The sequence below is a fragment of the Podarcis gaigeae genome, assembly GCF_964106915.1.
Source record: "Podarcis gaigeae genome assembly, chromosome: 14".
Taxonomy (NCBI): domain Eukaryota; kingdom Metazoa; phylum Chordata; class Lepidosauria; order Squamata; family Lacertidae; genus Podarcis; species Podarcis gaigeae.
This window is the reverse complement of record NC_139690.1, coordinates 24,856,854-24,882,577: the sequence shown is the minus strand read 5'-3', so window position 1 is coordinate 24,882,577 and position 25,724 is coordinate 24,856,854. Positions and strand designations below refer to the sequence as shown.

Genomic DNA, 25,724 nt, shown 5'->3' with positions numbered 1-25,724 from the left:
ACTTTAACAGTCATGGCTTCTCCCAAAGAATCCTGGGAAGTGTAGTTTGGTAAAGGTGCTGAGAGTTGTTAGGAGATCCTCATTCCCCCCACAGAGCTACAATCCGCAGAGTGGTTTAACAATCAATCACTCTTCCTGGGGAATTCAGGGCATTACAACAGAAGGGATGGCATTCCATACTAGCACAGGAAGAGTAGCAGAAAATGCCCCTTTTTAGGTCACAGCAGGCTCAACATTTCACTCAGCTGTCCACTATCACCCCAAGATTTCTTTCCTGGCCAGTCTTTACCATTTCAGACTCTTCTGTGTGAAGTTAGGATTGTTCTGTCCCAAGTTGCTACCAAAATAGAACTCTACTTTTAGATGATTCCTGTTGCATGACCGAGGTTTCCTGGGCTTAATTTAAAGATCTCAGAACTCTGCTAGTAGCAGGCACCTTTCTCTCTACTCTGAATGTTAACAAGGGCTACAGTGCCTCATTTTTAGGAAGAGAAGCATGTATTTAACAGAAAAACAACCTAGCATTTTTGGGAGGGAGCAGTGATATGAATCCAAAGTAGCAGGAAGCAGGAATCAGCTGCTCATGCTCTGAAAAACACAACCTTTTCCATGGTTCTTTATTTTTCTTTTTTTAATTGATGTTTTGAAGAAACCTATTGCTTCACCTTTAAAAACCCAAACAATCCATTTAAAAAAAACCCAGAAAAGCCACTGAAACGACAAAGGTTAAATTTAAAGGCTTGAAGGAATGTCGCTTTGCTGACTGCTTTTAAGCCAAGCTGTCTTTTTCTTATTTTAAAAAATGTTATTGCTTGAAGCTATTTTATTTTCTGCCATCAAATCCACCCACAGCCCATGTCAAGTTCCAGGGGTTGATGTTAGGGGCAGAAAACAGGTCACGAGGGGTTTGAACAGGGCAGGAAACTCTGTAAAGCCCAAGTCAAAATATGCCGCCGTTTGTTTTTCTTTCATTTCATCCAAATGAAATAAACTACCCCAGGGCACTGCAGAAGTATCCCCAAAATTATTGTTTTTTCAAGGAATTGAAGGAAGCAATCACAGCCCATCAGCTAATGTTGTTTTTTGCACGTTAAGAGCCAAAAGCTCAAGAGAAGGGAAGAGCTAGATTCCTCACCCGCCCCAGTTATAAATTGTTTGCACATTTTCTCCTCTCTCGTCGTCTTTCTTCCAGCTATCCTATGCAAAGCAGGAGTTGCAGGGTGTTAAGCAGTTTTGATACAATTTGCTTTCCACTATTCACGGGCCTGGTTGAAATTCATTATTTCCAGGGCCAGTGGGGCACTGGTAATGAAATGGGAGTTGTACTTATCTGCTGTGTGTGTACAGAAGATCAAAAAACAAAACACCATAAACAACAACAACAAATGATTCTGTCTTAGAAAGCAATTTAATTACAACGAACATGCTTCTGCTCCAAGCCACTGGCATGGTTGAGTCAGGGCCTGGATCTGCTGAGTGCCAACACTGTTGTCTTTTCCCTCTGTTTGCACATATTCTGTGCAAAGTTTCTCTCTGTGTGTAGAGCTGGATGGGTCCCAAGGGTCATCTAGTCCAACCCCCTGCAACGCAGGAACCACAGCTAAGCTACGTCTCCGTAATGTTGTGATGGTATGCTATCTAGTGTGTAGTTTGTACTGGGGCTGAAAAACAGAGAGACAGGCCTCTCTGTCAGGTCCCCTGGACTACCCTTAGGCTATGTCTGAGAGGCAGTGTGTTGTAGTAGTTAGAGTGTCAGACCAGGCCCTGGGAGACAAGGGTTCAAATCCCCCCTTGGTTGTGCAGCTCAAGTAGTGACTTTGGACCAGTCACTGCCTCTCAGCCTAAGCTACTTCACAGAGTTGTTGTGAGGATAAAATGGGGAGGGGAGAACCATGTTCATAGCGTTGAGCTCCTTGGAAGAAAATGTGGAATATAAATGCAAGAGATAAACAATAAATAAAATCATATGTTGCCCCCTTAAGCCCTAACTGGGCCTGCTTTGTCTTCCTTCCTTCCTTCCTTCCTTCCTTCCTTCCTTCCTTCCTTCCTTCCTTCCTTCCTTCCTTCCTCCTTCTGCCACTCCAGGGATGCCAGATCTATGGGGCCAATAGGTCTTCTCAATGTTGAGGGAGTGGAAGAGTCCAAGCACAGAGCTGAGCATGGCACATGCTGGGCTCTGGGCTCAGCCTCCTCCTGATGATGTGAGGTGCATGTCATATGTTACGCATATGACATCACACATGAGCAACGCACGCCGGGCCCCCTCAATCTTGAGCTCAAGTTGGAGCCTCTGCCCCACTCTCTAGGTCTAAATCTGGTTTTTGCATGGATGGACTATAACCTACTATACCATCCATTGCCACACCAATTTTACTTCTCACCCACCTTTTGCATCTCCTCCCCGCCCACCACTGGCATGCAGCCCAGGGGACATTACCCACAAGGAAATGCAGCCCTCAAACTGAGAAAGCCTCCCATGCAAAGACCTTCATGTCTGGTCTGGTCTGGAACTGTGGGTGGCTGCACCAGAATCTAGATTTAGGAGGTGTGCCCCTCAGCTCCAGAGCCATAGGAGCACAGGAAGCTGCTTCCTGGTGAGTCAGAAATTTAGTCCATCAGACTTAGTTCTGTCCACACAGACTGCTGTTGGCTCCCCAGGATTTCAGGCAGGGAGTCTTTCCCAGCTCTACCTGGAGTTGCCATGCAGGACTGAACCTGGGACCTTCTGCATGCCAAGCAAATGCTCTACCAGTGACCTACAAGTCTTGGTCTGAAGGTCTATAAGAAGTTATTGCTTTTGTTTGCTTCTATGTTATGCATTGTTGTGTTTTCATATTGTAAACCGACCTGTGATCCTCAGGTGAAGGGTGGCATAGAAATTTAATAAATAAAATTAAAGCTGCCTTATACTGAGTTGGAACTTTGGTCCATGCACCTTGATATTGTCTACACTGACAGGCAGCAGCCCTCCCAGGTTTTGGGAAGTGAGTCTTTCCCAACCTTTGGGGGCACAAGAATACAGTGTTCCTGTTAAGGTAAAACATTTCTCTGTGCAAGTGGTGTGTGTTGTGTGTGTGTGTGTGTGTGTGTGTGTGTGTGTGAGAGAGAGAGAGAGAGAGAGAGAGAGAGAGAGAGAGAGAGAGAGATACCAATAAGTGCCAGTTGTTTTTGCTTCCATCTTACATTTCATTTTCATTTTTGGAATCCTGCCCTTCCCAACCCATATACATTCACTGAAGTGATGTGCACATCCATGCTGTGAATGGGGCATCACAGTAACATGGTTAGCCTAGGGCGAGTTCAGATGATACCTGAAAAATCATATCTGGCTGTACTGCTGTTCTCTTCTCTCACACATCTACGTGGAGATGCCTAAATTATGAACTGCAAGCGCTCTGGCTTGCCCCCGCAATTTTGGGATCTAGGGTTGTGTGATGTGCGCATGCCATGTGCCCACACTGCGGGCCGTGCTGATGTCACTCATGCATGCTGTTGGGTGTGCCCCATGACGTGTCTCAGTGATGCAAGAATGTCCCATGGCATGTGCAAGTGAGGCGAGCATATCACGCAGTGTGTGCGTATGGCCACCATAGAATTTCGAGGGGCCCTAGCCCCCTCCGTGAACATTTTTGGGGGCTTTTGGCCCCCTGCTCCCCTAGATGACACCCCTGATGGACAACACTCATAGAGTCCCATATGTCTTTAGGATGCATTTGCCTGAATTGCAACAACCGTATGTGCCTGGATGCAGCCTGCTGGTGGGTTCTGTCGCAAGCTAGCTTTTGTTATTGTCAGAGATTGGACTCAAGAGAGTGAGACGGAGGAGGAGTGGTGGAGATCACCCCCCCTTCTCCTGACACTGCAGGAGAAGAAGAATGCAGCATTGATTTACAGCAGAGGTTTGAGGGGGATGAAGAAGGACACAGGTCAGAGAGAGACGAACAAAATAGTTGGGAAGTGTTAGAAGAAGGGGGCAGGAATTGCAGCAGAGCAGCCAGCTGACACATTGTCACTGGAGAGTATTTCTGATCCTCCTTCTCCCAGAACTCAACGTTCATTAAGGGTGCAGGAACAATGGAATCAGAGTTTTGGCTACAAGCAGCCACTGTAAAGGGAGATGCTGTTGCTAGGAAGGTGGAAGGAGGAGCCCAGTTTGGAGCAACACCATGTTAAGGCTTGCTGCTTTCTTTTGTCTCACTATTAGGATTGAACAAAACTCATTAAAAAAGGACTTCACCTTGTTTCTCTGCTCTTGCTGCAACTGCGGGAGGAATAGCTTTCATGGAGCTTTGACAGTTATTTTGTTCTGTACTCGAAACCCCAAAGTTGTCTTTATAGTGTTAGCCATTCTTAAGCATCTATTATTATTATTATTATTATTATTATTATTATTATTATTATTATTATTATTATTTTATTCTGTTTATAACCTCCACAATAAAGCATTGCATTCATTCCTCGTGTGCCTTCTTGCAGTAAGCTCAGCTCTGAATCTGGCACCTGCCCACCTGGTCATACACTATTGAGTAATTTGTGCTCTTGGGGTTCAGAAGACAGTGACTGGACTGCTTGGCTCTTGTCTTTGTGAATCCCAAGAACATCCAGAAACAACCTGAGCTTCCCTTGGCTCAGGACTGGAGGACTAGAGGGTGGTGGCCTTACTACTGGGCAGACTTGGCTTTCCCTGATCTGCTTCACATGCTAGCAGCTTGGGATAAGCAAATGGAATTCTGTACATGCTGGCAGCAGGGAGATGAAAAAGTAGACCCAAACTTCTTTATGTGCAATTGTGTTCTTGACTCAAAGATTTAATCTGGGGAATGATTGCACAGATTCTGCATGTATGTGTAGGATTTTAGACACCTAGAGCATAATTTGTGCATGCCAGCAGAGCAGCGATGGGGATGGGGTGCTGACTTCATGTTGTAGGGACCCCATGGATTAGGCATGGATCACATAAAACACCCCATTGTTCCTTCTTCTATATTCTATCCCCCAACCTTGCTCACAACTTGTTTTCAAAGACTGCAGAACGTCCGGCTGGTGGTAGGACTTGGACTTCTCCCAGTGTTCTGGGGACAACTGTGCTGTACTGAAATGCTGTGCTTGTGGTAGTGAGGGAAACATGTAAGCAATTGGCAAGCTGTCTCAATCATTTATTTTTGTCTTCTTGAAGATGCTGCAGAGTCCCTGGAAAACATTTCATCTGCCCTGATTCTCTTGTCTGTGAGCTGCTCCACAAAGTCTAGCTGAAACTCACCTTCCTTCCTTCCTTCCTTCCTTCCTTCCTTCCTTCCTTCCTTCCTTCCTTCCTCCCTTGACTGTTTCTTCAAAGCTACTGCCTTTGAATTTCCTTGTTGGCAGAATTGGACTTATTTTGCACATGATTTCTGTTCCTTTTGCTCATGGAAGGATGCTAAGGATTTATGAAGGGCAATGGAACTTGACCACCCCACCCTGCCACCAAGAAACCTCTGAAAATCACCTTTGGTCCTTCCTTTCCCTTCAGATAGTTCATCATTCATTGTGGAAACACTTGAATGTCTATTGAATGTCTATTTTCCTGGTCTTATGAGGAGTAGAAAGTTGGGGGTTTCTTTTAAAACAGAAGCAGTGGTACCAAATATGTTGAATTATTACAGAATCATAGAAGTCCTTCTTTGTGTGCCCCCTCCATCAGAGGTCTGGAGAGTGGCAACACAGACCTTTTCTGCAGTGCCTCCCCATTTATGGAATGCTCTCCACAAGGAAGCTCACCTGGTGCCTTTATTTTATCTTTAGACATATGGCCTTTGGCTAATTAAACAATCTATGGTCTTTCAAACTGTGAGTGGGTGGGTATTGTTTCATTTGTTATTATGTTATGCATTTTATGTTTTTATACTGTAAACTGTAAGCCTGACATATTTTGTGTGTGTGTTTTTATGCTGTAAATAAATCAATAAGTCACATGGCTAGTTTACCGAGATAACTAGGAACGAATATATTGGTCCACCTACAGTTCATGTCACTTTTGTAGTTGTATTCTGTTGTGTTTCATCATCAATCTGGAAATGTTTTTTTTTTATAAAAAAACCTGCATGAAAAATTGTGTTGTGCTCACATGCATTTCCCTCTGCAACATATGCACACTTTCCTAAAATGCACATTTTTTTGTATGCATCTTAGCCCCAAAATATGCATTTTATACGCATTTGATATGCTAGTTGAGCTGAGAGCTGAAAAGTGCAAATCAGGTGGTTCTTTTTAAAAAAAATGAACCAGATGAATTCTTTTACTGTCTCTACCAATAAGATAAATGCACCTTTATGTCTGTGTGCCATAATATTGTGTTCCTTTATGTGCCTCTGCAATTAAAAACAAGCTTCCCATCAGATGCAGCCTGCCTTTTGCTGAGATCTTTCCTTGCATTTTCAAGTCATTGTTGTTTTCTTTTTCTTCCCCAGGGCTTGACCTTCCATGGCAGAATGAATCAGCAAAGTCAACAACCTCCCAAACCCCACCGGTACCTGGTCATACCAAATTGCTGATCCCTTCCATATCTCTTGATAGCTGAAAGAAGTAAAACAGATGATAAGGCAGCGCTGAGATTTTTAAAAGTACTATACAATGGTTCTCTGGGAGGATACCGTTCCTAATTAATAACAACGCCAGCAGAGAGCTTTCTCAGAATCGTGGCATTTTTATTGCACATCAAGACAGTCTCCAAAGGAGAAGCTATGCTTGTGTAGCTAACAGCACAAATTGGACAACTAAAAAAAGAAATAGCATATAGTACGTTAGATTATAAAAACCACACACTGTGCTAAATATATCTAGACATATAGACTCAAAATGGATGATGGCCAAAGAAACAAAGTGAACCAAGTTTCCGATGATTACCGGTACCAAGATGGCGGCTATGGAGGTTATGCTCCCAATGATGGATATTATCAAAGTGGGGAGGAGCCAGCTCAAGAGGAAGATGCTCAAAGCGATGCTACCGAAGGGCATGATGAAGATGATGAAGTCTATGAAGGAGAGTACCAGGGCATCCCTCACCCAGATGACCTCAAGAAACAGAAGAAGAAGAAAGCCCCAGAAGTGGCTGATGAGTTCAGAGACCACGCCGACCTCATGGCGGAGAAGATGGAGGATGAGGAGCAGCTGGCCCACCAGTACGAAAACATCATTGAGGAATGCGGTCATGGACGCTTCCAATGGATGCTGTTTACTGTCCTCGGCTTGGCACTGATGGCAGATGGGGTGGAGGTCTTTGTGGTTGGCTTCGTTCTACCCAGCGCTGAGAAGGATATGTGCTTGTCACGCTCCAACAAAGGAATGCTAGGTAAGTCCCTCTTCTCTTCAACCATATGCCATGAGGCTAGCTGCAGGATAATTTGAAACTGCTTGGAATAGCATCCTCTATTTGATTCTTAATGTCCTCCAGCTCCCAGCAGGGTGCAGACCCACTAGGAGTCAAAGCTGAATGAACATTCTCTTGGTGGTTTCCTCAAAAAATTCTCCTTACAGATACAATTTGGGGAGAGGGCAGATCTTTCTCTCTCCCTACTTGTAGCAGGCCAACTTTGACAGGGGGTGGGACATGCCAATCATATGGTACCATAATGACACCTGCCAAAGTTCAGAAGACATTGCTATTACACAACCTCTTTGGAAGATGCATGAGGGCGCATCTCAAAGAACCTCACTGTTACCAGTAATCAGCTGGTGGTCAATTAAAGGGGGCCTCTTTGGAGTCTTTGAAGAAAGGAATTTACATTCAAAGTGCTGGAGGAAGTGCTTTGAATATAAACCTCCTCCTTAGGAAGGGGGAGAATTGCTTTTTATCAAAATGGAGTGTTTCTTCTCACCAATGGAACCCATCAAGCCCTTTGTGCAGCACTTGTATATGTATATACATATATCGGGTTTAGGTGTGGCTTGGCTGAAATGGCCTTGCAGGCCAATTGAGGGTGCTGGTCAGACCAACTTAAGCCTGTGGGTCAAAGGTTACCCACCCCTGCTTTAATTAACCTTCCTTCCTTCCTTCCTTCCTTTCCCTGAAACATCCTGAAGTGATTATCTATGAAAAAACGTAAGTTGTTGTAAGGTTGATTGTTGATAATGTATTTGAAAAGTTTCAGGCAGGTTGGGCTGGTTCATTAAGCCAAATTCTACATATGATTATGAATGTGGGGACAGAACTCTGTTTGGGAAATTTGGTGTGACACATCTGACAGGAATCAACAGGTATTCAGCTCGATCCCAGCTGCTAACCAAGTAAAACAGAAGAGCGGCCAGGCTAACTGGCCCTTGGGAAATATTCCCAGGACACCATCCCTCTCTTCAGGCCATGCTCTGCACACTCCTTGAGTGTTTTTGCCAGGGTGAAATATATCCTTGAAGTCTGAAAATGTTTGTTAGTTGTCTGGATGGAGGATATAGGGAGGTATGTGAGTGTGTGTGGAAACTTTCTTAGTTCAAGCCTTGCACATAGCAAGAAGACATTCAGCCAAACACACATAGGAAAATCTCCCTCAGAACTACATAGCCAATGGGGTGTGTGCTACCTCAGTGTGAAGATCTTTCCATTCTTTCTGGTTGCTAAGCAACACTTTCACTCATCCTCCTCTTGGCTAGCTGACTTTAACAGTAACAGAATTAACCCTTAAGTCACACACCTAATGATCCCTGCTGCTGCGCTTCCAACAATCCGCACAATGTATATGCTAGATTGTCCAATATGCCAACAAGACATACACAAACACACCAGGGAGTTGACTAAACAAGAAAGCAGATGGCCTGATATTATAAATAGATTTTCCCCACTCCTTCTCACTCTCTCCTGGGGGTGGGGGAGAAACTGCATATCTCACTGTGAACATTTTGCATTTTTTCATGGCACACAGGTCCAAACTGCAGATATTTTTCTCCATGGCAAAATATTGAATATTTAGTAATGTGTGAAAATAGGTTTGCCCCATCTTCCCTCTTCCAATTTCCAAACATGGCAAGTTCAATGAGTTCAAATAATGTTTGTAGTTTGAAGATGCTGTTCCACAAACTAATCAACATTTTTTAAAAAAACTTTTAAAAAGAAAAGAAAAGAAGAAAAGCCTTGCTTGATCAAATGAAACGGGGGACTATCTGGCCCAGTTCTCTGTCTCCAAGAGGATTCGGCCATGATGGCTATGATCCATACCCTCAAAGTGTCCCTGTTTTCTAGGGTCAACCCCGAAATTACAAAAGCCACCATGGCTTCTGATCTGATCCCAGAATGTCCCTATTCCCCCCATCAGTGCCATCGCCACCAGGGAGGTGGATGAGCCAGTGCTTGTCCTAAGCGTCAGGGGTGGCAGTGGTGACAGTGAATGTGCTCCCCTGTTGCCTCTCCATGGCTGCTGCTGCCAGCTTCCTCCCTTGGGCAGCTCACAGTGGCTGCTGGAGAACAGGCAAGGGAGAGGAGAGGCTGCAACAGCCAAGGCCCAACCCTGCAAAATGCATATATATAGCTTCTGCAGCCCTGAGTGCTCACTGGAAGGACAGATCGTGAAGCTGAGGCTCCAGTACTTTGGCCACCTCATGAGAAGAGAGGACTCCCTGGAAAAGACACTGATGTTGGGAAAGATGGAGGGCACAAGGAGAAGGGGACAACAGAGGACGAGATGGCTGGATAGTGTTCTCGAAGATACAAACATGAGTTTGACCAAACTGCGGGAGGCAGTGGAAGACAGGAGGGTCTGGTGTGCTCTGGTCCATGGGGTCACGAAGAGTCGGACACGACTAAATGACTAAACAACAACAAAAGCTTTTGCATTTTGATTTCCCACCCCCAAAGTCAAAGAGTCTTAAGGATTGCCCTTCCGTGGATTTTGGATTCCCCCGCCAGTTGTAGCAAGAGATAGTCAAATCTGTCCATTTTAGTTTCTCTCTGTTCTCAATTTCCATACCTTAAGATCAGTTTGCACCCTTTCTCCATTATTGTGTTTGAATGAGTGTTGCATCTTGGTGCTAGACGTGCATGGCTTCTTATTCCATACCTCTTTTTCACACCCGGGAGTTCATTTGGTATAATACTCTCCCCTGGCCTTCTTTCAAGCCATATTTTTGATTAGGAGGCAGGACTGGTTCCGTTCCAGCTGGAGAGGAGTCAGCCTTCTGGCTTTGTCCTCATGTTAATGCATGAGAAGGGCCTCTCTTTGCCCAGACCTTTAAGGAGGGGGACATGAGAAGAAAGACAAAGTGAGTAACTTAAGATGGGCAGTGAGTGTGGGGAGAGAAGAGGGAAAGAGCTGACTCCAATGGATCTTTCTTAGAAGAAGGAACAATGGAATGTTACAAAAGGTCTTATGTAAAAAAAAAAAAAGCAAGCATAATTAAAGGGATCCGTTTCTTTTTAGACAACATCTTAATCAATCCTTTACTGATGGAGATGATTTACCATCACAATGTAATTGCTACCATTAAAAGTAACAACAGATATACATAGAAAGATAGGTGTGTGTGTGTGTGTCTCCAACTAAGTCATAGAATAGACTCATTGAAATAAGTGGACTTGGGTCCATAAATTTCAGTAGGTCTACTATGAGTATAATTTTGTTTGGATATCCCTCTATGTCTTTCTATCTTACCACATCTGCACTATACAGCTGAAGCAGCATCATGCCACTTTAAACAGCCATGGCTTCCCCCAAAACAGTTCCTGTAGCAATTTGTAAATGAAAATTGGTCTGCATTTTAGTGCATTTTCTCCCTGATAAATACATTTCTGTATTCAGTTTTGAGTCATTCACACACATATTTTTTTGGCAAGCAGTTTCCCCAAATATAACACTTTTGAAAGTTACTTTCACTATTTTCCCCCAATACATGTCTTCCCCCAATATATGCATTTTTGTAAAAGTTGCAAGGTTGGAGAAGTGTAGTGCAAAATTCAGAAAAGTGTGAATTTTGAAAGTTGGACCATATGGTGACTGTGTTTCATTTCTTGTATTGTTTTGGAAAGTGTGAATTAGGTCAGTTTGCCTTTAAATTCAAAGTAAATTAAATCCTCCCCCCCCGAATTGCACCTTGAACCACAAACATATGATTTCAGGTTGCACTACTTCATTTTCTTCTTTTACCTAGGTTGCAGGAGGTCTTTTAAGTTTGTGTTCAGCTCTGTTTATTCAAACAAAGAAATGCTAGCGAATCCAAGGCCTTTCCATTTTTATGCTCTCCCTTTCAGAGTCTCATAAATCAGTTGGATATTTCCGCACCTGGCAGGGGCGATTCAGCCCAGCTTGCTTGTCCCTGCTGGGATTATTTGTGTTCCAATCTGCCAGATGTCACTGTCTCCTTCGGCCCAATGCTAAGAGAACAGTCTGCCCAGCATTGTTTTATGTGTGGCCCTGGCAGGATTGCACTGATCAGGCTGTGAGTATGAAAAAGAATCTCCATCCAAGGCTGAACTGAGGCAGTGGAGAAAATGAAGAGAGAGAGAGAGAGAGAGAGAGAGAGAGAGAGAGAGAGAGGTGGTGGTGGAGGTGGAGAAGAGCTTTGTAGAGAAGACTAGAAACCATTGTTAGGTCAGCTGATTAGGGCACAGACTTCAGATTTGTCAGACCTACTTTATGTTTTTACCAGAACTCCAAAGTCAGGTACAAAAACCAGAGAGTTAAAATGAAAGACTGCTGTGTCCCTGAACACATTCTGAGCCCAGGTATTTGGGGGGGTTTTTGACATCAGAACTGAACTGAACTTATGGCCTTTTCCTGCACAAGTCCACTCCTGGAGTTTTCTTTGTTTCAGTATTCTAGTTCAGATGTAGAAAGTTGTTTCGTTGCTATTGTTAAATAATAAGGAATAAGAAACCCTCTCTGGTCTACTGCAAACCAGCAAAGTGTTCTACCAGAAGTTGGTGCCACTTTCCATGTTCTGCCTGAAAAACAGAGTGTTGTGGTATCTTAAAGATGAATAGATTTCATTATGGCATAAGCTTTTGTGGACTAGGTCATGCATCTGAATCAGAGGCACAAAGTATTATCCTGAGCTAGCAGATTGTGTGTGTGGAGTGAAAGTAGTGAAATCAGAGGGAAACACACAGGGTAAAGACAGTAATACTTACATTAAAGCTCAGATGTATGTAAAGTCACAGTCTAATCAACCCAATGCTATTCTTACATTTTTTTTAAAGGGTTTATTTTTTGCTTACCAACTTGAAATGAACAAGAGGGGAGTGCTCTTCGGCCCATTAGAGCCTTCAATGTTCCTCAAGGTTTGATTTCATCCCCCATGCTGTTTAAAATCTACATGAAACCACTGAGTGGGGTTATCTAGAGTTTTGGAGTATGTTGTCAGCAATACGCTGATGATGATGATGATTTATTGAATTTATATACCGCCCTATACCCGGGGGTCTCAGGGCAGTTCACAGAATAAAATCAAGATGTAAAAACCACAAAATACATAATAAAAATAAAAGCAACATCCCAATAGCCCCCCCCCCCGCAAAAAAAACACATTTTAAAAGGGCATAGGATGATACATAGCTTTACTTTTCCAGGTGGGGCAATGGATTTCTTCCCTTGGTAATGGTCTGCATGAGAGTTAACAAATTGAAGCTCAGTCGGGATAAGACTTGAGGCTCTTTTAGTGGGTTGTTCGCTAAACCGGATAGATGGGAGGTTGCCTGCTCTTGATAGGGTTACACCTCCTCTGAAGGAGCAGCTGTGTAGCTTCGGGGTACTTCTGGATCCTTTGTTGTCACTTGAGGTTTGGGTAGCCGCAGTGGTATGGAGTGCCTTCCATCAACTTTGGCTGGTGGCCCTCTATCTGCACAGGGTAGCCTAATGTTATGTGTTATACGTGAGGCTGCCTCTGAAGATGGTTCAGAAACCTCAGCCTGGTGAAGAATCTGGCAGCCAGGATTCTCACTGGGGCAAGACGGTTTGAGCATATTACACCAATCCTGGCCCAACTGCGCTGGCTGCAAATTACAGTGGTACCTCAGGTTACAAACGCTTCAGGTTACAGACTCTGCTAACCCAGAAATAGTACCTCGGGTTAAGAACTTTGCTTCAGGATGAGAACAGAAATTGCACGACGGCAGTGTGGCAGCAGTGGGAGGCCCCATTAGCTAAAGTGGTACCTCAGGTTAAGAACAGTTTCAGGTTAAGAACAGACCTCCAGAACGAATTAAGTTCTTAACCCAAAGTACCACTGTAGTTTCAAGGCCCAATTCAAATTGCTGGTTTTGACCTATGAAGCCTTAAATGCCTTAGGCTCGCAATACTTCAAAGGACCATCTCTTCCCATATGAAGTGACCTCAAACTTACAATCACCATCTGAGGCCCTTCTTTGGGTGCCTCCTCCTTGAGAGGTCCAGAGCATGGCAAAAGAGAATAGGCCTTTTCAGCAGTGGCTCCCCATTTGTGAAATGCTCTCCTCAGGGAGGCTTGTCTGTCACCTTCATTATCTTTAGGTACCAGGCGGAAACATTTCTCTTCAACCAGGACTTGGGCTGATTAAAATTCTATGCCCTTTTAAATGTGTTTGTGGGGTGGTATGGGTTTGTTGCGCTTTTGTTTTTTATTATCTATTTTGTGTTTTTATTTTCTATTTTTATACTGTGAACCTCTCTGAGATCTTTGATCTTTAAAAACCAAAATGATTCCCAAAAGAATTCTTTTGGGAATTATAGGGACAGAACTACCTAAACTGTATAGAAACTTACTTATGTATGCTACTACAGCGGCAAGAATGTTACTTGCCCCAAAATGGAAAAAAAGTTGAAGTCCCAGCAAAGGAAGAATGGATACAAAAACTTATGGAAGATGCAGAAATCGCAAAACTTACTGGAAAATAAGAAATCAAGATAACAAACTTTTTATAAAAGAACGGAAATGGTTTACTGAATATTTACAGATAAATTCTAAACAGATAAGAACATTGGCAGGATTATTGTAATAACCTGCAGTTTTGTAAGAGTATATATTTAAAGTAGATGAATAAATGAACAAACTAAGTTAATCTGGATATGCAGAAGATATTAAAAATAAATTTAAGGAACTGCAGAAAGAGGGGGAAGGAAGTCAAGTTTTGAAATATTAAAATGACTGTAAAATTGTTGAAATGTATAAATCTGAAAATTAAAATTATTTTTTTTAGAACCCCCAAAATGAAATAAAAACAATGAAATGCATGAGCAGAGCAGTGCTGAGAAAGTGAGGAGGTCCCATGGTGCAGACACAGCCTCTTCCAGGGCAGGCAGAAAGTGAGGGAGTGCCCAGGCTTGTGGAAGTATGAGAATTGAATTGGTTGCAGGCAATGTGCAATGTGCAGGGGAAGAAATGGAGGCAGTGAGAGATTTTACTTTCTTGGGCTCCATGATCACTGCAGATGGTGACAGCAGTCACGAAATTAGAAGACGCCTACTTCTTGGGGGAAAAGCGATGGCAAACCTAGACAGCGTCTTAAAAAGCAGAGACATCACCTTGCCAACAAAGGTCCGTATAGTTAAAGCCATGGTTTTCCCAGTAGTGATGTATGGAAGTGAGAGCTGGACCATAAAGAAGGCTAATCACCGAAGAATTGATGCTTTTGAATTATGGTGCTGGAGGAGACTCTTGAGAGTCCCATGGACTGCAAGAAGATCAAACCTCTCCATTCTTAAGGAAATCAGCCCTGAGTGCTCACTGGAAGGACAGATCGTGAAGCTGAGGCTCCAATACCACCTCATGAGAAGAGAAGACTCCCTTGAAAAGACCCTGATGTTGGGAAAGATGGAGGACACAAGGAGAAGGGGACGACAGAGGACGAGATGGTTGGACAGTGTTCTTGAAGCTACAAACATGAGTCTGACCAAACTGCGGGAGGCAGTGGAAGACAGGAGTGCCTGGCATGCTCTGGTCCATGGGGTCACAAAGAGTCGGACACGACTAAACGACTAAACAACAACAACAACAACAACAACAACAATGTGCCGTTAGGAGTCCCAGTCAAGCAGAGAACCTTCAGTACCTTGGACAGCTCCAAGGGCCCCTGCTAAGGCAGATACAAGAGATGTTATCTCTGCAGGGCTGTACAGCCAACTGAAGCCTTCTGTAGACCCACCAGGGAAGTAGGCAGTACCTTATCTAAGTAGACTTCCCCTGAAGTTTGTTGGAAGAGCAAAAAGCCAGGAAGGGTGGCTCCTGAGCTCCTGAGACCAGTGTACTCACTGGTTTTGTTTTTAAGTCTGTAGTTTTACCTCTTAAAAAATAAAATCTTTCCAAATTGATTTCTTAAAAAATAATAATTAAAGACTACTCAAAACAGCAATGAATAGCTGTCAATGGCACTGTGACAGACTCCACACTTTACAAGAAAGGCCTGCTGAGAAGTACAATGGGGATTTCAGGGGAGGCAAGGATGTGGGAAGGCTTCAGAGTGTAGAGCACTAGAGAGAACATTAGGAAAGGAATTCCTGTACTAGTCTGGTCACCTCACCTGATAAAGGATCTTGTAGACAAGGACAAGGTTCAGAAAAAAGTCAACCAAAAAGATGAAGGTGATGGAGCAACTCCCCTACGAGGAAAGGTTGCAGAATTTCAGACTTTTTAGTTTAAAGAAAATGCAAAGGATAGGTGACATGATAGAAGTTTATCAAATTAGGCACGGCATGGAGAAATTATCCCTCTGTCTCTCTATCTATCATCTATCATCTATCAATCATCTATCTATCATCTATCTATCTATATCTATCTATCTATCATCTATCTATCTATCTATCTATCTTTCTATCTATCTATCTATCTATCTTTCTATCTATCTATCATCTATCTATATCTATCATCTATCATCTATCTATCTATCTATCATCTATCTATCTATCTCTATCTCTATCTATCTCTATCTATCTATCTATCATCTATCATCTATCTATCATCATCTATCTATCCATCTATCATCATCATCATCACCTATCTATCATCTATCATCTCCCTCCCTCATAAGGCTAGATCTCATGGACATCCAAGGAAACTGAATGTTGGGAGATTCAGGACAGATAAAAGGACGTATTTATTCACACAACACATAGTTAAACTATGGAATTCACTCCCACAGAAGGCAGCGATTGGCCGCTGGCTTGGATGGCTTTACAATAGGATTGGACAAATTGATGGAGGTTAAGGCCACTATGCTCTGCCTCCATGGTTGGACATGATAATAATTCTGAATACTAGTTGCTGGAAGCCGCAGAAGGTGTACTTGTGCTTGGGTCCTGCTTGTGGGTTTCCCATTAGGGCATCTAGTTGGCCATTGTGAGGATACTGGATTAGAGGGGCCATTGGCTTGATCCAACAGGTTCTTCTTATGGTCTTATGAGATGAGTTGCAGGATAAAGAAAGGACATTCACAAACACCATTTGGCCACCTCAAATGTAAGATAAATACCATGAAACATCAAACCTCACCATTGAGAATTTCACCATTTTTTTCTCTTCACCTTTGATAATGTTTGATAGCCATTTCCTGTTCCATTAATTGATGGGAAATGGTTGGGGAGGGAGGGATGGAGGAGGGATTTTCAGCATAGCAGTGCTGGAAAAAACAGAGCAGGCAAGAGCAGATTCAGGATAGCCCATCCTTATTAATTTATATTGGATTTAAAGTGACTTATGTGGCTGGTTTAACATAGATGCTGTTCTCAGCCAGTTTGGAAGAAGTTCCCCTGCATTTTGCAAGAGGCAGCTGCCCTCCCCCCATCCAGGCTTCTTGCACAGAATAAAATGATGAAGAACGAACCCAGGCTTAGTTAGAATAATTAGTCATTTCAATGTGCCTGGACTACTGCACAGCATGAGTGGGGGAGAAAACTTGGATTGTAGAAATAACATTCCTCCAGAAATCTGCCCTGTTCTGTTCCCACCCACCTTGAAATTTTAAATGACGCAAGTGCTTTAGACTATGCCTGGCTAGGGAGATTTTTCATTACTGCTCGGTGTCGATACAAAGTATATATATGGCAGGATTTTGAATAAATAACAGAATGGGTCCTGAACTTGGGTTGCTGGCCTCAAGGGCATATAACTAACCCAAATCTATTTGTAGAGCTGATAGTCACTGTACTAGGGGCTATGTATGTTTGCATGTATTCCAATTTATTTATGTGAATCATTTTTATCTTGCTCTTCTTGTGTTTGTGACGTACCGATGTCCCGACGTCACACACATGAGGTCAGGACATCTGGAGGAGTTGGGGGCAGAGCCAAATGCAGCAGCCACATGGCTCAATTGCCTGCAGCTCCTCTTCCACCTTCTCTTGGTGCTACCACCAGCAAGAGGGTGTTCCGACCCTCCTTCCTCTCCATGGCAGGAGGAGGAGAAGGAGCCAGCTTCTGGAGGCATGATGCACTCAGATCCACTCTTTGGCTCCATGCTTTTGAGGCATAGGGGCCTCCAGCCCCTACCCCCAAAATATAGATACCTCTAAAACAGAGTTTCCCAAACTTGGGTCTCCTGCTGTTTTTAGATTACAACTCCCATCATCCCTAGCTAGCAGGACCAGTGGTCAGGGATGATGAAAAGAGTTGGAGACCCATGTTTGGAAAAGCCCTGCTCTAGGAAGTCCTGGTGTTCATGCAAAAATGTAATGTGAGGGAGGCAAGCTGGTTTTGAAATGTATCCATCATGCTCGTGATGTAAATGAGAGAGGGGATGAGAGGAGACTGAGGGATGTTAGTGAAAGGAAGGAAGGTTTTCTTCTCCATCCACCCGCATGTCTACCAGGAAAAGTAATAAGAGCAGAGAGAGATCAGAGTGCCAAATAGGGTCACTCATGGGACCATGTGAAGCTGAAGACTTTCCAGTTGCTGATCTCTGAGATCATTAGAAGAGCATTGGCAGATCAGACCAAAGGCCCATTTAACTATCCAGATGCATTTGGGAAACCAATAAACAGGACAAGAGGACAACTACCCCTTCCCTTTCTGCATGTGAAGCATGTACTGAATCATAGAAGAACCAGCCTCCTTTTAGGAACATACTTCCACTGAATTGGACCGATAGTCCAACTAGGAATAGCCAACATGGTGCTAGCCGGATGTTGTGGCACACCAGTTCCAAGCATCCCTTAGCATTAGCCATGCTGGCTAGAGCTGATGGCAGTTGGAAGCCCAACATCTGGAGAGCACCAGATGTTGGTAACCCTCCCAGGGGCAGGGGCTTTCCAGGGTTTCAGACAGCAGCCTCTGCCAGCCCTATTTGGAGGTGTCAGGACTTGAACCTGGGACTTCAAGAACATAAGAAGAGCCATGCTGGATCAAACCAAAGACCCATCTATTCGTGCATCCTATAATCACCAAGTGGCCGTGGGAAGCCCACAAGTAGGGGAAGGGGCTGCAGATTGCACAAAAGACCCAGGCTCCCTAGACTATTCTCTGACAACAACCCTGGACAGTATCCGCATAGACTGCCAGGGAAGCACATTAGTGTTCGAATGAGAACGTGTTCTTTTGTTAAAAGCAAAATGGATGGGTTGGCTCACTGTATCAGATATGTTTGTGTGTTCTTCCGTTTGTAAGGAGCTTAGGATGAACAGCTGGGAAGTTGGATTTTCTCTGCAGAAAGCAATTTATCCAGCCTGGCCGTTCAGTTTTTAATCTGGGAGCAAGAGCGTGAACTCAGGCAGAATGCATGAACTTCCTTGATGGCATCAGGTGATGCTTCTGTACAGCTCTCCCCCAGTCTGGTGCCCTCCAGATACTTTGGGGCAACAGCTCCCAGCAGCTGTCTTAACTGAAAAAGGTGCTTCACATAATTATATTTTGTGCATGGCAGTTCACTGTTGACAGCGCTTGACAGAGTAGCACAAGCAAATAGGTGTTTGCCTCTGCCCCAAGGAACTTAAATTTTATTTTTCAACAGTTGGGGAGGGAGAAGAAGGAGGGGAAAGGATGAGTAACAAGGGCTGAATTCTGCAAACTTTGGTTTAGTTTCATGTTGTGTGTGTAGGCGGAAAGCCTAAGGGGTTAAGCCAGAGGCATCACACAAAGCAAACTGCAACAAACCGAGGGAGACAAGCCTCTGGACTTCCAGAGGTTGTTGGATCCCAACTCCCATCGGTTCCAGCCAGGATGGTTAATTGTCTGGGAGGACACCAGTGTCCCCACCCACCCAGTAAACATTATAACAGCCCTGACCAGTGGGCCACTATCCCTGTATTGGAGAGAGGTTGGGGCAGAGGTTGAGTGATGGAGTTGTAGCACATAAACATGAGAAGAGCCTGGCTGCTGGATCAGAGCTAAGGCCCATCTAATCTAGCATCCTGTTGTCACAGTGGCCAACCAGATGCCTGAATGGGAAGCCTGCAAGCAGGACCCAAACCTGAGTTATCCCCATGCAATTCCAAGCAGGAATTGAGAGGCACGTTGCTTCTGAAAACGAGGAGAGAACACAGCTCTGATGGCCTTTGATAGCTTCATCCCCCATGAATCTCACACCAAGTCAGACCACTGATCCATCAATGTGGCTTGTGGACTTCCCACATGTGTCTGGTTGGCCACTGTGAGAACAGGATGCTGACCCATTGTACTGACCCAGCAGGCTTATATTCTTAAGATCTGCATTGTCTACCAGAACAGAACAGGTCATATAAAAGGCCTCTCCTGGCCATCTTTTATCATTTTAGTAGCCTGGTTTTCCCAGTAGTGATGTATGGAAGTGAGAGCTGGACCATAAAGAAGGCTGATTGCTGAAGAATTGATGCTTTTTAATTCTGGTGCTGGAGGAGACTCTTGAGAGCCCCATGGACTGCAAGAAGATCCATGCTGAAGGAAATCAGCCCTGAGTGCTCACTGGAAGGACAGATCCTGAAGCTGAGGCTCCAATACTTTGGTCACCTCATGAGAAGAGAAGACTCCCTGGAAAAGACCCTGATGTTGGGAAAGATGGAGGGCACAAGGAGAAGCGGACGACAGAGGACGAGATGGTTGGACAGTGTTCTCGAAGCTACCAGCATGAGTTTGACTAAACTGTGGGAGGCAGTGGAAGACAGAAGTGCCTGGCGTGCTCTGGTCCATGGGGTCACGAAGAGGCAGACAGGATTGATGACTAAACAACTAAACAACAACAACAAAATTTATGGGGGAATCATAAAATCATAGAACTGAAGAGTTGGAAGGCCTTGCAAAGCAGGAATCTTTTGCCCAATATGGGTCTTGAAGCCATGACCTTGAGATTAAGAGACTCATGACGGCTGAGCTATCCCAACAGTCCCAGGAAGAAAGCCCCTTTGATGTTACTGATGCTAAACAACTGGTGTTGGAAGCCAGTTTGTTGTAAATCTTGCAGACTTCTACTAGGACATCCCAACCTGACTTCTGCCCACCCCGTCTCAAAAAGACATTCAAGAAGCACCAAACGGCAATGACGGCTGGCCCCTTCAATAGGGAGAGGGACAAGTGGCAGATGGCATCTCTCCAAGGGCTGAATTTGGCTTGAGGGTTGCCAATTGCCAATCCCCAGGGCCCAATAATCCATACAGTGATCAGGACCCTTTTATGCATACAGCTTACAAACCAGCTGTGAATTGGGTTTCAAGATCTCATTGCAGAATACACTCTGTAATGGATGTGTTTGCTTGTGTGTCGTCTATAGTTGCATGCATGATCAATCCATTGAATAACAATCCCCTTGGAAAAAAGTGGAATAATGAATAAATGAAAGGGAACTGCAGCTGGCTTGCTGCCAACATCCTGAAAAGCTTAAATACTGTGTGATTCACTATGAAGGGATTTGCTTACATTCTTATTAGGAGAAATTACAGTATTTATGGATTCCTCCAAGGTCTGATTACCATGAGCTTTAAAGGCTTTTGTTATGAAATCATCCACTGTTTCTCTTATATATTATTATTGTTCTACTGCATTGCTTTTTAATTTAGCAAAGCGTTTTGGGTTTGAATTTTTGACTAGTCAGGAGAACTGAATTCGTTCCAAAGCCAGCATTTGATGCAGAGTAAGGGTGGGCAACACAACCAGCCAAACCTGACCCTCCAGGCCTCCCCATTTGGCCCATGATGCATCAGGAAACATCAGGTGTGGAGCAGGTAGCAATGTGGCTGCAGAAAACATGATTGAACTCCTCACCTCCACCCCATGCATTGCCTGATGCACAGGCTGTTCATTCCTGTTCCGTTCCGGTGCACTAGCAAGCTTCTGCTGGAAACTGGCTGGCATGTATGAATGCTGAAGAAAGCAAGGTTGTCCCACCCCACCCACTGCAAATCAGCAGGTATGCAGGGAGTTCAGTCTAAGGTTACCAGATTTTTTTCAATGAATCTCGGCACACAATCAATCAATCAATCAATCAATCAATCAATCAATAATGTTTGGGGTGTTGATGCTGCAGCAATGGCGGAGGCAGAGGGGCGGCCTTTCTCCATGAGCCTGGGCAGCCCCTGAGTTGTTGATTCTTCAGTGGTGGTGGGGAGGCGGTGCGCAGTGGGTCAGGCATGGAAGACGGAGAAGGAGGGCTGAGAGTGGCAGTGGCGGTGGTGAGGCTCGGGCAGCACGAAGCCTCCCTTCCCATCGGAGCAGCCCCAATCCCATTCCTACTTTCATGCAAGCAGGAGGGGGCGGGGCTGGTAAGGGAGGCTTCCCATTGCCTAACTGAGAGGTCCCTGCCCCCTCCTGCTTGCAAGCAAGCTCCAATAGGCAGCATGAAGCCTCCCTTCACAGCTTAGTTGCTGGGGTCAGGGAAGGTGGAGGCAGCCCGGAAGCTGCATTTTAGAGCCCCTGCACCACCATCATATGGGGACTTCCAAGCAGCTCCTGAAGCCAGCCAGAGCCAACTGCTCTGGGATGATGAGACTGCCGCTGCTGCATTTCCCGGGGACATTAGATGAAATCGGGGGACATTCCAGGGATGGAGTTTGTCCGGGGACTTATTCGCAAATCCGGGGACTGTCCCCAGGAAACGGGGACATCTGGTAACCCTAGTTCAATCCTGCTTGGTTTGGGCACACCAGTCAAACAGAAAACAGGCTGGAATTGCAGCTGATCCATGGGGAGTTCAATGGAGCTTGTGCAGTACAGGCAATCCCCCATTTATGCAGGGGTTACGCTCCAAGGCACTGCATGCTTGTTTGCTTATTTATTTATTTATTTATTTATTTATTCATTCATTCATTCATTCATTCATTCATTCATTCATTCATTTATTCATACATACATACATACATACCCCTCCCATCTGGGCAGCTCCTAATAGAATATTAAAAACACAATAAAACATCAAACATTAAAAACTTCCCCAAACAGGGCTGCCTTTAAGTGAAATCATGTGTATATTCGAAACACCACTGAATAATAATAATAATAATAATAATAATAATAATAATAATAATTTATTTATACCCCACCCATCTGGCTGGGTTTCCCCAGCCACTCTGGGTGGCTTCCAACAAACTATTAAAATACAATTGTTCTTCAGATATTAAAAGCTTCCCTAAACAGGGCTGCCTTCAGATGTCTCCTAAAAGTCTGGTAGTTGTTTTTTTCCTTCGACATCTGGTGGGAGGGCGTTCCACAGGGCAGGTGCCACTACCAAGAAGGCCCTCTGCCTGGTTCCCTGTAACTTCACTTCTCACAGTGAAGGAACCACCAGAAGGCCCTCGGTGCTGGACCTCAGTGTCCAGGCAGAAGGATGGGGGTGGAGATGCTCCTTCAGGCATACTGGACCAAGGCTGTTTAGAGCTTTAAAGGTCAGTACCAACACTTTGAATTGTGCTTGGAAACATACTGGGAGCCAATGTAGGTCTTTCAAGACCAGTGTTATGTGGTCCCGGTGGCCACTCCCAGTCACCAGTCTAGCTGCCGCATTCTGGATTATTTGTAGTTTTCAGGTCACCTTCAAAGGTAGCCCCACATAGAACACATTGCAGTGGTCCAAGCAGGAAATAACTAGAGCATGCACCACTCTGGTGAGCGTGTGGACAGATAGGGTCTCAGCCTGCGTACCAGATAGAGCTGGTAAACAGCTGCCCTGGACACAGAGTTGACCTGCGCCTCCATGGACAGCTGTGAGTCCAAAATGACTCCCAGGCTGCGTACCTGGTCCTTCAGGGGCACAGTTACCCCATTCAGGACCAGGGAGTCCTCCACACCTGTCTGTCTCCTGTCCCCCCAAAACAGTACTTCTGTCTTATCAAGATTCAACCTCAATCTGTTAGCCGCCATCCATCCTCCAACTGCCTCCAGACACTCACTCAGGACTTTCACTGCCCTCACTGGTTCTGATTTAAAAGAGAGGTAGAGCTGGGTATCATCCGCATATTGATGAACACCCAGCCCAAACCCCCTGACGATCTCTCCCAGTGGCTTCATGTACATGTTAAAAAGCATGGGGGAGAGGACAGAACCCTTAGGCACCCCACAAGTGAGAGCCCAGGGGTCTGAACACTCATCCCCCTCACCATCTGCAAACACCCCGTTTCACCGCCACCTGTTTCTACCCTTTCTGTGACATCTTCAGGTCACTTCCATTTTTTGCGCGATGTGCATGTGTGCAGTCACGCACATCTAAATGGGGGGGGGGGGGTTGCCTGAACCTCACCACCCAGGGCCAACGTTGAAAGGTGAGTGGGTGGGATCAAGCTACCAATCAATCACCTGACATCATTAGAATGTCAGATGATTGGCAGGCGAGTGTTCTTGCCCACCTGTCAATGCTGGACCACCAGGCTTGAGGTGATCAGGATTTGGCCCACCGGGAATTGCTCACCCATTTTACATTCATGGGTATCTTTATAGACCTGAGGACTAGCTAGAAAGAAGGAAGGAAGATGTGATTGCTGGGAAATTGAATTTTGCACCCATTCCTACAGTCTGCCCCCCCCCCACTTTAGCACTTTTTCCAAAATCAAAGATCTAAAAGGGAAGCGTTGAAGGAAGGAACTTGGTAATCTTTCTGAGCAACTGATTCAACATTAACATTTTCTCCCCTCTCCAGGATCCATCAGAAGCACCTAAAATTATTGCTTGCCATCCAATCACAGAATCAAAGAGACATATTAACATCCCTTTTTAAACTCCCACCTCCTGGTTTTCAACATTACTGAACTCTCTTCCCCTGCTGATCTTCCTGCAGCACCAGTTGCACTGGGATGAGTTAGCAGGGCTAAGATGCCAAACACCTGCCCCCGTCACTGGTGGCACGTACAGAGGACACGTGCGCCCTTAAGCTGCTTAGGCCGCCCGAGGCTCACGGCATTTCTGATCTCTCTGAGTGTAGCAACAACTAGGCAGGCAAGGCGTCGCTGATGACTCAGCTCGCAGCGCCCTCTTGTGGGCACGTAATCTCACTCGGAGTTGAGATGAACTCAGGCTGATAGTCTATGCGGTTAACACTTGGGCTGAAGGAGAAATGTGATTTTGTTTGCATTCACACTTCTCAAACCGGTACACAGACTGAAACACAGCCGTCCTTTGAAATTAGCACCTCTCTGTGTTTGGGAATGTTCTCCAGCCAGTGTGTACAAAAATGCATGTAGCGTGGGATATCTGTGAAAAATAACATACCCAAATGCATCATTTTAGGGGAAATTGCTTGTAAAAATTGGCATATCAGGGCACATTAGCTAAAATGCATACAAAGAGGTATATGAGGAGAAATTGAAGCGTGATGAATTTTTGTAAGAATCCAGAAAGGAAAAAGGAAATGGCTGCAGAAATGGAGATAACTGAAATTGACAGATCCATCCATCCCTATGTAAGCCTTGGCACAACTACAATCACTAGGACATACACAGGCCCACTCCTAGTCATACACACGTCTCATTTTGCTTTCTGCAGGAATTCTCAGGTTACCCAGAATGCTTCATCAGTCTGGAAGTCCAGTCCCTTATAAACACGTGAAGCCTCCTTATATTGTTCGAGTCCATTTGCCCAATAAATGTGGCACTTCTATTTTTTGCTGTTCACAACAGCTCATGGCAGTCTTGGGTGCAGAGTCTTGCAATCTAACATCCTTTTTACCCAAGATTCCCATATTCTGGGAACTTCTGCATGCAAAGCAGGGATAGGAAGATGTTTTCAGCACGAGGGCCACTTCCCCCTGATAGACAACTTCCCAGGTAGGCAACATGTCAGTGATAGGTGGGGGCAGAGGCAAAAGGGGGTGGAGCAGTGAATGCATACCCTCCAACCACCAAATTTTCCCCTCAAGGCGAAGATTCATGCTTCCCCACAACACACACAAACACCCTGCCCTAGCTGGAACCACCCAGTCCATTTTCTCCCTTCCCTGCTCTGACTATTTTGGCTTCTTTCAGTTTTTCTTTTTTTCCAGTCTTAAATTCAGTTTGCACCCTTTCTGCATTGCTTTACTTATTATTTTTTTAAAGTGTGCATTTTCATGCAAATTTTTCATTTGCACAATATATTTGCATTTTTGCAAGCAATTTCCCCTAATATTTATGCAACACCCTTATCACTAATACGCTGCTATGCATCTCCCCCTAACTATTTTGCATGCAATTTGAGGAGTTGGAGGACTACCTTGCAAACTCCAGAATTTCAAGAGATAGCTATATTGCTTTGGTTAGATACAAATTAAGTCATTTTCCTCTTTGGTGTGTATAATTTTTATTAAATTTTCTGTTTTACAATTTAAAATATTCATCTAAACAACCTTAAAGTATCAGTGACTTCCTTTCTTCTCCGTCCATGGTTCATTTTTCATATCATAAATCTCTGCATATTTTACATAAACTAAACCA

General features: G+C 44.5%; 1 protein-coding gene across 1 annotated transcript in view; it reads left to right on the top strand.

Moving 5' to 3' along the window:
- SV2B (synaptic vesicle glycoprotein 2B) overlaps window positions 1–25,724 on the top strand; it is a 75,070-nt gene that overhangs the window by 26,585 nt on the left and 22,761 nt on the right. Inside the window, exon 2 of the mRNA XM_083713139.1 lies at window positions 6,447–7,327. Within this exon, the coding sequence (XP_083569265.1) occupies window positions 6,835–7,327 (493 nt within the window). The 5' untranslated portion in view covers window positions 6,447–6,834. The remainder of the gene's footprint in view (window positions 1–6,446; window positions 7,328–25,724) is intronic.